The 14524-nt window shown below is 49.8% G+C and overlaps 1 protein-coding gene and 1 long non-coding RNA gene across 8 annotated transcripts in view; one reads left to right on the top strand and one right to left on the bottom strand.

Moving 5' to 3' along the window:
• The window catches only part of LOC140078023 (collagen alpha-1(V) chain-like), a 347730-nt gene that overhangs the window by 256986 nt on the left and 76220 nt on the right, over nucleotides 1-14524 (top strand). For all 7 annotated transcript variants that reach the window (XR_011849878.1, XM_072125797.1, XM_072125796.1 and 4 more), the window contains 8 exons: nucleotides 964-1008; nucleotides 1856-1909; nucleotides 2257-2301; nucleotides 2394-2447; nucleotides 2981-3025; nucleotides 5108-5161; nucleotides 7863-7907; nucleotides 14419-14472. Coding sequence is in view for 6 of the 7 variants with exons in the window: in XM_072125797.1 (XP_071981898.1) it covers nucleotides 964-1008; nucleotides 1856-1909; nucleotides 2257-2301; nucleotides 2394-2447; nucleotides 2981-3025; nucleotides 5108-5161; nucleotides 7863-7907; nucleotides 14419-14472 (396 nt within the window). In the remaining variant the exon portion in view is untranslated. The remainder of the gene's footprint in view (nucleotides 1-963; nucleotides 1009-1855; nucleotides 1910-2256; nucleotides 2302-2393; nucleotides 2448-2980; nucleotides 3026-5107; nucleotides 5162-7862; nucleotides 7908-14418; nucleotides 14473-14524) is intronic.
• Nucleotides 9506-14270, bottom strand: LOC140076678 (uncharacterized). Its single transcript, XR_011849634.1, has 3 exons — nucleotides 14012-14270; nucleotides 9658-9697; nucleotides 9506-9567 (listed from the first exon to the last, which is right to left on the bottom strand). It is a non-coding gene; the product is annotated as an uncharacterized lncRNA (long non-coding RNA).

Consider the following 14524-nt stretch of genomic DNA (forward strand, 5'->3'; position numbering starts at 1 on the left):
TCCTGGGGTCTTTATACTAGAGCTGGGACCTGGCTGATGCTCCTGGGGTCTTTATACTAGAGCTGGGACCTGGCTGATGCTCCTGGGGTCTTTATACTAGAGCTGGGACCTGGCTGATGCTCCTGGGGTCTTTGCACTAGAGCTGGGACCGGCTGATGCTCCTGGGGTCTTTATACTAGAGCTGGGACCTGGCTGATGCTCCTGGGGTCTTTATACTAGAGCTGGGACCTGGCTGATGCTCCTGGGGTCTTTATACTAGAGCTGGGGCCTGGCTGATGGCTGATGCTCCTGGGGTCTTTATACTAGAGCTGGGACCTGGCTGATGCTCCCGGGGTCTTTATACTAGAGCTGGGACCTGGCTGATGCTCCTGGGGTCTTTATACTAGAGCTGGGACCTGGCTGATGCTCCTGGGGTCTTTACACTAGAGCTGGGACCTGGCTGATGCTCCTGGGGTCTTTATACTAGAGCTGGGACCTGGCTGATGCTCCTGGGGTCTTTATACTAGAGCTGGGACCTGGCTGATGCTCCTGGGGTCTTTATACTAGAGCTGGGACCTGGCTGATGCTCCTGGGGTCTTTACACTAGAGCTGGGACCTGGCTGATGCTCCTGGGGTCTTTATACTAGAGCTGGGACCTGGCTGATGCTCCCGGGGTCTTTATACTAGAGCTGGGACCTGGCTGATGCTCCTGGGGTCTTTATACTAGAGCTGGGACCGGCTGATGCTCCGGGGGTCTTTATACTAGAGCTGGGACCGGCTGATGCTCCTGGGGTCTTTATACTAGAGCTGGGACCTGGCTGATGCTCCTGGGGTCTTTATACTAGAGCTGGGACCTGGCTGATGCTCCTGGGGTCTTTATACAAGAGCTGGGACCTGGCTGATGCTCCTGGGGTCTTTATACTAGAGCTGGGACCTGGCTGATGGCTGATGCTCTCCTCTGACATGTCTTGCTGTTTTCTTTAGGGTGATGATGGAGATGTCGGACCTCGGGGATTGCCAGGTGAACCTGTAAGTATTTTCTTATTCTGAGGAAGACATTAGATAACTTCTTACTTTACAAAGTTCTAAATAATTTTTACAGAAAGCTGCGATTACTTTGGCTTACATGAGAATAGACTGTCACGCACATTAAACTCAATTCTTTATCAGGTCTTCAGTTATTATCAGATATTTAGAGCCAAATCCAAGAGTCAAACACAAAGCACAGATGTTCCACCGTCTTTCCATGGAACTGACCTCTGAAGAGTCGCTGGAAGGACTCGCACCTGTTCTGTGTTTGACCCTCCTGATTTTTGACTGAAGACCTAATTGTTATGTGAACTGGGCCTCAGCCAGACAAACTGACTGGTTTTGGCGGTCCAGCGAACTACCTAATGGTCCCGACTCTTAACCAAAATGCAAATTTCAATGTATCTGGATGGGATGGAGTCACTGAATGAGGCGGCTTAGCCTGAATGGGACACTTGGGTTGGGGTTAGCAGAGGAGTCCGGATAAGGGTTATGTACCGAGAGGGGCTCATCATGAGTGGATTGGAAATTCCCCAGCGCTCTGCACTATACTCTAGTGTCTATGATGGATGGAGGGTTTTTGGTTTCTCCATTACTATTGGTCCTGCAGCACCAAACAATTGGCCTATCAGCTTGTCTGATCTTGGATAAAATACTGATATACTATGAATCTAAAATCTTCCCAAATGTATGTGCTATACCTTGATATTCTCTAGCTGTAGAAAGCTGAAAATGAGTAGTGTGTTCAGCGCTCCCGGATCAGGCTCTGCTTCCATCACATTTCCATCATGTAGATATCTCTTCATTTGTTCATTGTGTTTTGTTCATCCCTATTTTTTTGTTCTAGGGACCACGTGGTTTGCTTGGACCAAAGGGACCTCCTGGCCCCCCTGGACCTCACGTAAGTCTCCCCCTGTCCTGTGCAGTTGTCAGCGGGCCGTGTTGGTTCTGATGTGTGGGAGTTGTGGCTGTATCTGCAGTAATCCTCCTCTTCCACACAAACCATCCTGGCTTAATGAGCCTGAACTGGGCCAATTACCGCTCAACTTGTGATCTTATTAGAATATTTCTCAGAATAGCACAGTGCGAGATGCACAGGTATGGAGCTGTCTGGTGATCATTGTGTGTGATACTGTGGACCGGACAAGGGCACTAGTATCATTTAACCATTGTAGGTTGTGTATAGTCAGTACAACCCATGACTATGGTTTCACCTGTGTATTTATATGTTTTCTCCTCTTGTCACAGGGCGTTACCGGCATGGACGGTCCAGTTGGACCCAAAGGTAGTGTGGTAAGTGTTAATGTGTACAACTAATTCAGAAGGAAGTGTAATAACATATATTAGAGAATATTCTCAATGGTGACCTTGCCCTTCTGTTTTAGGGCCCTCAAGGTGAGCCAGGACCTCCTGGTCAGCAAGGAAACCCAGGTGCACAGGTGAGTCCAGAGGGCTGGGAGATAAGGAGGGGAATGTATGAACAAGAGGGGCTGCAGGTCATGAAGGGTCTATAGAAGTACATTCACCACCAGTAGTAATATAATATCCGCCTCTTCTATGCAGAGATAAATCTCCTCGTCCTGTAATATCCTCTGACAATGTCCTTGGTGCGACTCTTCCTCTTGCCAGCCAGATTCCCATTCTGCTCCTTGAGCCTCTTCCACCTCTGCTTTTATTTATGAGGCGCCCAGATGGTGAGGCGCTCGTGCCAGCTTCCCACTGGGCCGCCATCTTGAAGGGTAAACTTCTGCTGACCTTTCTCCAGGTTCTGAATTTTAATAGGGACAAACAACTTCACATGAATAACTTGATGCAGAGGTTGACAGATTGATGGAGCTGGTGTGGCCCTGGTACAGCGAGATAGAATAGATCTGTGCAGAGATAAATGTGATATATGGAAGGAGATGGATATCTGAGGGGGAGACTAAACCCTGTGCACTTTGTCATTGTACGTCTTTCTCTATTTGCGCAGGGTCTTCCCGGTCCTCAGGGCGCTATCGGGGCACCAGGAGAGAAGGTACAGTGTACATGTCCCAGCTGCTGTGTAACATCTGTATGTCCGTCTGTCCATATATCTTTGGTGTCGGTACTGGAGACGGGCGATGTGCAGGGATAAAGTGATGACCTCCCGGATTAATAACCGCACTGTTTACAGAAATCTTATACAGCCGGAGCCGAGCAACGAGAGCAACTTTCATGTCTCCATTAAACACATGATAAATCACATAACATGTAATGTAAACTGCACATTCCCATCTGTATCCATGTAAATATGAGCAGGAGACGTGTGCGACTCCATAAACCCCACTGTCTGCCTGGGTGGTGGGACACATCAGGACTGATAGATGATGGGGAGTCATCAGGGAAACAGTACGGTCTGGTGTGAGAACATGAACACAACCACAAGTCTCTGGAAGTGCTGCAAAATATGGCCTCGCTTTCCTACACTGCATATCACTAATCCATAATAGGATAGGTGACATGCTGTGATAGAAGTTACTGCACTTACACAGGGGTCGATGCACTCACTGGGTGGAGGAGTAGTGATAGATACAACGTGTGGAGGAGCAGTGATGAGAGATACAACGTGTGGAGGAGCAGCCATGATAGATACAACGTGTGGAGGAGCAGCGATGATAGATACAACGTGTGGAGGAGCAGCGATGAGAGATACAACGTGTGGAGGAGCAGCGATGAGAGATACAACGTGTGGAGGAGCAGCGATGAGAGAGACAACATGTGGAGGAGCAGTAATGAGAGATACAACGTGTGGAGGAGCAGCGATGAGGGATACAACGTGTGGAGGAGCAGCCATGAGAGATACAACGTGTGGAGGAGCAGCCATGATAGATACAACGTGTGGAGGAGCAGCCATGATAGATACAACGTGTGGAGGAGCAGCGATGATAGATACAACGTGTGGAGGAGCAGCGATGAGAGATACAACGTGTGGAGGAGCAGCGATGAGAGATACAACGTGTGGAGGAGCAGCGATGAGAGAGACAACGTGTGGAGGAGCAGTAATGAGAGATACAACGTGTGGAGGAGCAGCGATGAGGGATACAACGTGTGGAGGAGCAGCCATGAGAGATACAACGTGTGGAGGAGCAGCCATGAGAGATACAACGTGTGGAGGAGCAGCCATGATAGATACAACGTGTGGAGGAGCAGTAATGATAGATACAACGTGTGAAGGAGCAGCGATGAGAGATACAACGTGTGGAGGAGCAGCGATGAGAGATACAACGTGTGGAGGAGCAGCGATGAGAGATACAACGTGTGGAGGAGCAGCCATGATAGATACAACGTGTGGAGGAGCAGTAATGATAGATACAACGTGTGAAGGAGCAGCCATGATAGATACAACGTGTGGAGGAGCAGCGATGAGAGATACAACGTGTGGAGGAGCAGCGATGAGAGATACAACGTGTGGAGGAGCAGCGATGAGAGATACAACGTGTGGAGGAGCAGCGATGAGAGATACAACGTGTGGAGGAGCAGCGATGAGAGATACAACGTGTGGAGGAGCAGCGATGAGAGAGACAACGTGTGGAGGAGCGGCGATGAGAGAGACAACGTGTGGAGGAGCGGCGATGAGAGAGACAACGTGTGGAGGAGCGGCGATGAGAGAGACAACGTGTGGAGGAGCGGCGATGAGAGGTACAAGCAGTATCTTTTCCCTGCACCGGCGGCTTAGAAGAAGCTTTACAATAAAAAGAGGGTTTTTGATAGAAATGATAATCACATTCATCCCATGTAACAAAAATGGAAGCATTTGCTTTATCCCTTCAAGCCCATGCGAGAAGCAAATTCATAGAAGTGATTATTTGTTCACAGGAGAGAAATGATAAGATTACTCTGCATTTGATGTTTCCCAACTTCTTACAAGACGCCTTCTCCGACCGCTCTCCTCTGTACGGGCTGCAAATAATTATTTGCTGCAATTCCGATCTGCAGTGATGAGCGCACGGATTTACATAACTTTCCATATTCATAAGAACAGGATGTTGATGTTATTTTGATGCAAAACTCTGGGAAATATTGTTTGGTTGGCGAAGTCTAAGGTGAAAATCTCAATTTATGTTGTTGTGATTTACAGGGACCATTCGGAAAACCTGGTTTACCTGGAATGCCGGGAGCAGATGGTCCACCAGTAAGTATGGGACATCCTTCCTATAAAGGGACATGATTATATCCCTCTGCAGATACGAATTAACATAACGCAATGTAAGACACTTGTCATTCAACAGGACCCCTGAGAAACACTGTAAGAGCATAAGTTCCCAAGAGACTGACCCTCCAATGCTATGTGGGGAGCCCCTTCCCCCACTATAAGAACGCATGCAGGTGCCATATAGTGCATAAGAAGCCGGCGGTATCACTGTTCCGTTGCCGCAGTTTTCCATGCGCTGGAGGTTGACGCAGGTTAAAGACATTTATTAACCGCGGTTATCTACAGCATTGGAATCCACAGTAGGGCCGTGTTCACACCTTCAGGATATTGTATGCAGTTTATGAAGCTACAACAAGATTAAAAAGCAAAAAGCAAGAAAGATTAAACAGATTGAGTCAAGATTAACACCGTAAAATATGTACAGTATTAGCAGATTAACCCTTAAATCCACAGAAGTTCCCCTTGACCTGCCCCGTACCAGCAGAGGTCCCCCTGACCTGCCCCGTACCAGCAGAGGTCCCCCTGACCTGCCCCGTACCAGCAGAGGTCCCCCTGACCTGCCCATTACCAGCAGAAGTCCCCCTGACCTGCCCATTACCAGCAGAAGTCCCCCTGACCTGCCCGGTACCAGCAGAAGTACCCCTGACCTGCCCGGTACCAGCAGAAGTCCCCCTGACCTGCCCCGTACCAGCAGAGGTCCCCCTGACCTGCCCCGTACCAGCAGAGGTCCCCCTGACCTGCCCCGTACCAGCAGAGGTCCCCCTGACCTGCCCCGTACCAGCAGAGGTCCCCCTGACCTGCCCGGTACCAGCAGAGGTCCCCCTGACCTGCCCCGTACCAGCAGAGGTCCCCCTGACCTGCCCCGTACCAGCAGAGGTCCCCCTGACCTGCCCCGTACCAGCAGAAGTCCCCCTGACCTGCCCGTTACCAGCAGAAGTCCCCCTGACCTGCCCGTTACCAGCAGAAGTCCCCCTGACCTGCCCGTTACCAGCAGAAGTCCCCCTGACCTGCCCGGTACTAGCAGAAGTCCCCCTGACCTGCCCGGTACCAGCAGAAGTCCCCCTGACCTGCCCATTACCAGCAGAAGTCCCCCTGACCTGCCCGGTACCAGCAGAAGTCCCCCTGACCTGCTCATTACCAGCAGAAGTCCCCCTGACCTGCCCCGTACTAGCAGAAGTCCCCCTGACCTGCCCATTACCAGCAGAAGTCCTCCTGACCTGCCCGGTACCAGCAGAAGTCCCCCTGACCTGCCCGGTACCAGCAGAAGTCCCCCTGACCTGCCCGGTACCAGCAGAAGTCCCCCTGACCTGCCCGGTACCAGCAGAAGTCCCCCTGACCTGCCCGGTACCAGCAGAAGTCCCCCTGACCTGCCCGGTACCAGCAGAAGTCCCCCTGACCTGCCCGGTACCAGCAGAAGTCCCCCTGACCTGCCCGGTACCAGCAGAAGTCCCCCTGACCTGCCCGGTACCAGCAGAAGTCCCCCTGACCTGCCCGGTACCAGCAGAAGTCCCCCTGACCTGCCCGGTACCAGCAGAAGTCCCCCTGACCTGCCCGGTACCAGCAGAAGTCCCCCTGACCTGCCCGGTACCAGCAGAAGTCCCCCTGACCTGCCCGGTACCAGCAGAAGTCCCCCTGACCTGCCCGGTACCAGCAGAAGTCCCCCTGACCTGCCCGGTACCAGCAGAAGTCCCCCTGACCTGCCCGGTACCAGCAGAAGTCCCTCCTTCACTCTAGTGAGTCCAGTTTGGTTACCAGACCAATTAATTTTTACACAATCCATATAAAAGCTGGAAATGTTTCCCCTTTTTTCAATCCTCTCCGAGTGTTAGGCCATGTTCACACAGCTGTATAATGGTCAGTATTGTATTCTTCCCTCCGGTAGTAATGATGGACATGTGAGCTGTGATTTCCTGGTAATATCTGATCTGCTGCAGGGAGGAGGAGGTAACACATGGCCACAAGGAGAGGAGGTCCTGACCTCACCCCTCCAGGACATTATATAAGACTATATATAACCAGTATGAGGGGGTATCATGGTTCTGGAGACTATGGATCCTTAATATCAGAATGGTGGGGTCCATCACTCAGCACCCCACAGAGCATAGCACAGCACTGTCCTCTGTATAGTGGAGGAGGGGAGTCACTGCAGCGCAGCTCCCATCCACATGTACAGTAACTGATGTGCAGTACCGGATGTGACCACTGGTCACGCACAGCGCTGTCCTCTGTATAGTGGAGGAGGGGAGTCACTGCAGCGCAGCTCCCATCCACATGTATAGTAACTGATGTGCAGTACCGGATGTGACCACTGGTCACGCACAGCGCTGTCCTCTGTATAGTGGATGAGGGGAGTCACTGCAGCGCAGCTCCCATCCACATGTATAGTAACTGATGTGCAGTACCGGATGTGACCACTGATCACGCACAGCGCTGTCTGCTTCCTGTTCGGAGCAGAGGATCTGTGGGTCGCTGGGTGTTGAACTCCCTCCAGTCTGATATATCAGAGCCCTAGTACCCCACCCGTGTGGCTGGTTCTGTAGGTCCAGTCCATGGATTATTCTGAGCATCTGAACCCCAGAATTTAGCAGAAATACGAATTAGATGAACGACTACATCATATCCCTGGGAGGAGGCGAAAGCAGCAGCCGGTATCTTACTGAGTGTCCTCTTCATTTCACAGGGTCATCCAGGAAAAGAAGGACCGCCCGGAGAGAAAGGAAGCCAGGTATATAATGTACAGCCGCTATAACCTGGGTACATAATGTACAACCGCTATAACCTGGGTACATAATGTACAACCGCTATAACCTGGGTACATAATGTACAACCGCTATAACCTGGGTATATAATGTACAGCCGCTATAACCTGGGTATATAATGTACAGCCGCTATAACCTGGGTACATAATGTATATGTACAGCCGCTATAACCTGGGTACATAATGTATATGTACAGCCGCTATAACCTGGGTACATAATGTACAGCCGCTATAACCTGGGTATATAATGTACAGCCGCTATAACCTGGGTATATAATGTACAGCCGCTATAACCTGGGTATATAATGTACAGCCGCTATAACCTGGGTATATAATGTACAGCCGCTATAACCTGGGTATATAATGTATATGTACAGCCGCTATAACCTGGGTATATAATGTATATGTACAGCCGCTATAACCTGGGTATATAATGTACAGCCGCTATAACCTGGGTATATAATGTATATGTACAGCCGCTATAACCTGGGTACATAATGTACAGCCGCTATAACCTGGGTATATAATGTACAGCCGCTATAACCTGGGTATATAATGTACAGCCGCTATAACCTGGGTATATAATGTACAGCCGCTATAACCTGGGTATATAATGTATATGTACAGCCGCTATAACCTGGGTATATAATGTACAGCCGCTATAACCTGGGTATATAATGTACAGCCGCTATAACCTGGGTATATAATGTACAGCCGCTATAACCTGGGTATATAATGTACAGCCGCTATAACCTGGGTATATAATGTATATGTACAGCCGCTATAACCTGGGTACATAATGTACAGCCGCTATAACCTGGGTATATAATGTACAGCCGCTATAACCTGGGTATATAATGTACAGCCGCTATAACCTGGGTATATAATGTATATGTACAGCCGCTATAACCTGGGTATATAATGTACAGCCGCTATTACCTGGGTATATAATGTACAGCCGCTATAACCTGGGTATATAATGTATATGTATAGATGCTATAACCTGGGTATATAATGTACAGCCGCTATAACCTGGGTATATAATGTACAGCCGCTATAACCTGGGTATATAATGTACAGCCGATATAACCTGGGTATATAATGCATAGCTGCTGGGGAACTCCTATATATGTATTGCTGGTATAACCTGGGGATTTCCTGGATATATATTGCTGGTATAACCTGGGGATCTCCTGGATATGAATTGCTGGTATGGATGTATTTTGTCTCCCCTGTGACAGATCTGATGAGTTGCTCTACACCAGTTTGTCCAGCAGGTGGCAGTGCAGTCCTGCTTGCGCAGCCTCTTTTCTCTTCCTTTGTAGTTTACATGAGGCCCCTGGTTGTGAAACGGTTAATAAGGTTTCCATTACAATCCGGGGTTCTCTTCCTTATTATCAGGACACATGTAGCTGCCGCCTGCACTTATTTAGGCTGATGATGCAGTGAGATACCCGTCGTCTTCCCACAATTAGTGGCTGTGAATTAGGTGCAGCTCTAGGAGTGTTGTGATCCTGTGGCCCCGTGGTGTGTGCAGGGGTTTGCAGGTTGTTCTGCGTTTTCTCCCCTGGATGTAGCAGAGCTGACGCTGCTCTCGCCTCTAGTCCTGGCAGCAGCAGCTTATTACCTGCCCGGGGTGAGAAGTAATAAAAAGCTTAGAATTTACATAAATCTTCTATTTCCTACCTGTCACGGCCGCCGCAGCCTCACATTTTACCATTTAAAATGCAGCAAGAAACGTCTCCTCCTCTTCCTCCCTGTGGGCAGTAAAGTAGAGAGAATTCATTTTAAAAATAGGAATCGCACCCCAGGCCCAGTGTGACAGCTTGTATTTCATTAGATGGCGCGGAGGAATGACTGACAGGTTATCTCTCTGCAGAGCGTCGCCACCATGACCTACAAAGGAGACCTGGCTGAGGACAGCGGTGATCTCTGCAGAGCGTCGCTGCAGTGACCTGCGAAGGAGAACTGGCTGAGGACAGTCGCATAACCGCCATGACCTACATGGTGATATAGCTGAGGAAGGCAGTGCCCTCTGTAGGTCATGGTGGTGACGCTCTGCAGAGGGCACTACCTTCCCCAGCCAGGTCTCGTTTGTAGGTCCTGGTGGCAACGCTCTGCAGAGGGCACTACCTTCCCCAGCCAGGTCTCCTTTGTAGGTCCTGGTGGCGACGCTCTGCAGAGGGCACTACCTTCCCCAGCCAGGTCTCCTTTGTAGGTCCTGGCGGGCAACGCTATGCAGAGGGCACTACCTTCCACAGCAATGTCTCCTTTGTAGGTCGTGGTGGTGACACTCTGCAAAGGAGAACTGGCTGAGGAAGGTAGTGCCCTCTGCAGAGCATTGCCACTATGACCTATAAAGGAGACTTGGCTGAGGACGATGGTGACCTCTGCAGAGCATCGCCACCATGACCTATATAGGAGACATGGCTGGGGAAGGAAGGGCTCTCTGCAGAGCATCGCCACCATGACCTATATAGGAGACATGGCTGGGGAAGGAAGTGCTCTCTGCAGAGCATCGTCACCAAGACCTATATAGGAGACATGGCTGGGGAAGGAAGTGTTCTCTGCAGAGCATCGCCACCATGACCTATATAGGAGACATGGCTGGGGAAGGAAGTGCTCTCTGCAGAACATTGCCACCATGACCTATATAGGAGACATGGCTGGGGAAGGAAGTGCTCTCTGCAGAGCATCGCCACCATGACCTATATAGGAGACATGGCTGGGGAAGGAAGTGCTCTCTGCAGAGCATCGCCACCATGACCTATATAGGAGACATGGCTGGGGAAGGAAGTGCTCTCTGCAGAGCATTGCCACCATGACCTATATAGGAGACATGGCTGCGGACGGTGTTTACCTCTGCAGAGCATTGCCACCATGACCTGCCAGCAGAGATCGGGAAGCCTCTCGCTTTCTCATTTCCTTCATTGCAGAAATCAATGAAATTCACTTTGTTCCCCTTCTCTCCATATTTGTTACAGACGATCTGTAATTTCCTCTTTTTGGCTTATTCCTGTAGTGATTATATCCAGCTGGGGTCATGTATCCGGGGTGCAGGGGTCGGGGGCACCCACTCCAGAGGAAGCACAATCCTCTCCATTTGCTGATATGAGAGGATCCGGGCGGCCCGGGCTGTCTGTGACAGTCTCTCAGTATAGACATCCTGAAAGGGTTAACTGCCTAAATGCAACATTGTTATTCTTAGTTCCATCGCTGTGGCCAAAACTTTGAAGGGGTTAAAGCAAGTACATGGGGAGATACGAGTCATTACAATGTATCATCTGTGTATGGAGGGGGGGGGGTGTATACATATGCAGCAGGATCTGTCCGGGCTTCCATAATCCATGGTAGAAGCAGCGCTTCCCATGCCGGATCCGTCTCTCGGTTGCCAGGCAACAGCATAGAAACTTAATGCAAAGTTTAAACACTGATCAGAAAGGTTGGAAAAACAAAGACGACTGAACGCGGCGAGCGGTAAATACGGCTCCTCCGCTGGCGGAAGGTCCTGATTGGTATCAGCAGGGTCCACTATGAAGGGATGGAGTGTACATGGATCATGGATAACAAGGGCATCCGATACACTGACTCCACACAGATCATGGGGGACAAACAAAATAATGACCTGGTCATATGAAACATGAGCTAACAGTCTATAAGGATAACTGGGAGACAGGAAGGGACACAAAAGCTTACAATCTATGAGGGGGGGGCACAGGAGGTGACAGTGCTTGTACAATGGTCACAGGAGCTTACAATCTATGAGGAGGAGGACACAGGAGGTGACAGTGCTTGTACAATGGTCACAATAGCTTACAATCTATGAGGGGGGGACACAGGAGGCGACAGTGCTTGTACAATGGTCACAGGAGCTTACAATCTATGATGGGGGGGGTGACACAGGAGGTGACAGTGCTTGTACAATGGTCACAAGAGCTTACAATCTATGAGGAGGGGACACAGGAGGTGATAGTGCTTGTACAATGGTCACAAGAGCTTACAATCTATGAGGAGGAGGGGGGGGGGACACAGGAGGTGACAGTGCTTGTACAATGGTCACAAGAGCTTACAATCTATGACGGGGGGGGGGACGGGACACAGGAGGTGACAGTGCTTGTACAATGGTCACAAGAGCTTACAGTCTATGATGGGGGGCACAGGAGGTTACAGTGCTTGTACAATGGTCACAGGAGCTTACAATCTATGAGGAGGAGGAGGGGACACAGGAGGTGACAGTGCTTGTACAATGGTCACAAGAGCTTACAATCTATGAGGAGGAGGAGGACACAGGAGGTGACATTGCTTGTACAATGGTCACAAGAGCTTACAATCTATGATGGGGGGGGGGGCAGGAGGTGACAGTGCTTGTACAATGGTCACAGGAGCTTACAATCTATGAGGAAGGGGGGCATAGGAGGTGACAGTGCTTGTACAATGGTCACAAGAGTTTACAATCTATGAGGGGGGGGGGGGACACAGGAGGTGACAGTGCTTATACAATGGTCACAAGAGCTTACAATCTATGATGGGGGACACAGGAGGTGACAGTGCTTGTACAATGGTCACAAGAGCTTAAAATCTATGAGGGGGGGCATTAGAGGTGACAGTGCTTGTACAATGGTCACAAGAGCTTACAATCTATGAGGGGGGGCATAGGAGGTGACAGTGCTTGTACAATGGTCACAGGAGCTTACAATCTATGTGGAGGAGGGGACACAGGAGGTGACAGTGCTTGTACAATGGTCACAGGAGCTTACAATCTATGTGGAGGAGGGGACACAGGAGGTGACAGTGCTTGTACAATGGTCACAGGAGCTTACAATCTATGAGGGTGGTGGACACAGGAGGTGACAGTGCTTGTACAATGGTCACAAGAGCTTACAATCTATGAGGAGGAGGAGGACACAGGAGGTGACAGTGCTTGTACAATGGTCACAGGAGCTTACAATCTATGAGGAGGGGGGGCATAGGAGGTGACAGTGCTTGTACAATGGTCACAGGAGCTTACAATCTATGAGGAGGGGGGGCATAGGAGGTGACAGTGCTTATACAATGGTCACAAGAGCTTACAATCTATGATGGGGGACACAGGAGGTGACAGTGCTTGTACAATGGTCACAGGAGCTTACAATCTATGAGGAGGAGGAGGGGACACAGGAGGTGACAGTGCTTGTACAATGGTCACAAGAGCTTACAATCTGATGGGGGGGGTGACAAAGGAGGTGACAGTGCTTGTACAATGGTCACAGGAGCTTACAATCTATGTGGAGGAGGAGGACACAGGAGGTGACAGTGCTTGTACAATGGTCACAGGAGCTTACAATCTATGTGGAGGAGGAGGACACAGGAGGGGACAGTGCTTGTACAATGGTCACAGGAGCTTACAATCTATGAGGAGGAGGAGGACACAGCATGCGACAGTGCTTGTACAATGGTCACAGGAGCTTACAATCTATGATGGGGGGGTGACACAGGAGGTGACAGTGCTTGTACAATGGTCACAAGAGCTTACAATCTATGAGGAGGAGACACAGGAGATGACAGTGCTTGTACAATGGTCACAAGAGCTTACAATCTATGAGGAGGGGGGGGCATAGGAGGTGACAGTGCTTGTACAATGGTCACAGGAGCTTACAATCTATGAGGAGGAGGACGACACAGGAGGTGACAGTGCTTGTACAATGGTCACAATAGCTTACAATCTATGAGGGGGGGACACAGGAGGTGACAGTGCTTGTACAATGGTCACAAGAGCTTACAATCTATGAGGGGGGGCACAGGAGGTGACAGTGCTTGTACAATGGTCACAGGAGCTTACAATCTATGAGGAGGAGGACACAGGAGGTGACAGTGCTTGTACAATGGTCACAGGAGCTTACAATCTATGAGGAGGAGGTGACAGTGCTTGTACAATGTTCCAGCTATTCTTATAGGGTAGTAGAATAAATAGTTAACTGGTTCATAAGGAGTCCAAGGTGATAGGTCGGCAGAGTGACCTGTATATTGGGGCTTGCAGGGTAATAGATTGGAGGAGGGCACAGGGAGGTCAGTGAAGAAAGAGTTGAAGTTACATGCAGGAGGGAATGTGATAGATCTTCCTGGAAAGATGAGTATTCAGAGTATGTATGAAGCTTTGGAGGTTGGATATTAGTTTGATGGTCTGAGGTAGAGCATTCCAGAGAATTTGTGCAGTTGGGGAGAAGTCCTGAAGTTGTGTGTGGAAGGTCTGAATTAAAGGTGAGAATAATCTCACTGGTTGTACTATAGACTGAGATGAGAGGGGAGAGGTAGGGAGGTGCAGAGCTTTTAAACTCTTCGGAAGGAAGGAGATACTCTGATTCACTCTCTTCTCGATTACTGTATGGCTTCAGCTGGAGGTGCAGGAGGGTGCACAGCTTGTAGATATAAGATGCTTTAACTGTTGGTTATTTATGTTGATGCCATTTTAAGATTTCTTTTATTATTTTTCCCCTGACAGGGACCTGCTGGACCACAAGGGACACTTGGATATCCAGGACCACGTGGCGTTAAGGTAAGTACCACACAGCAAGTCTGTGATCACTGAATGCAGCAGTACTGAGGGT

This window comes from Engystomops pustulosus, chromosome 9 (assembly GCF_040894005.1).
Source record: "Engystomops pustulosus chromosome 9, aEngPut4.maternal, whole genome shotgun sequence".
Classification (NCBI taxonomy): domain Eukaryota; kingdom Metazoa; phylum Chordata; class Amphibia; order Anura; family Leptodactylidae; genus Engystomops; species Engystomops pustulosus.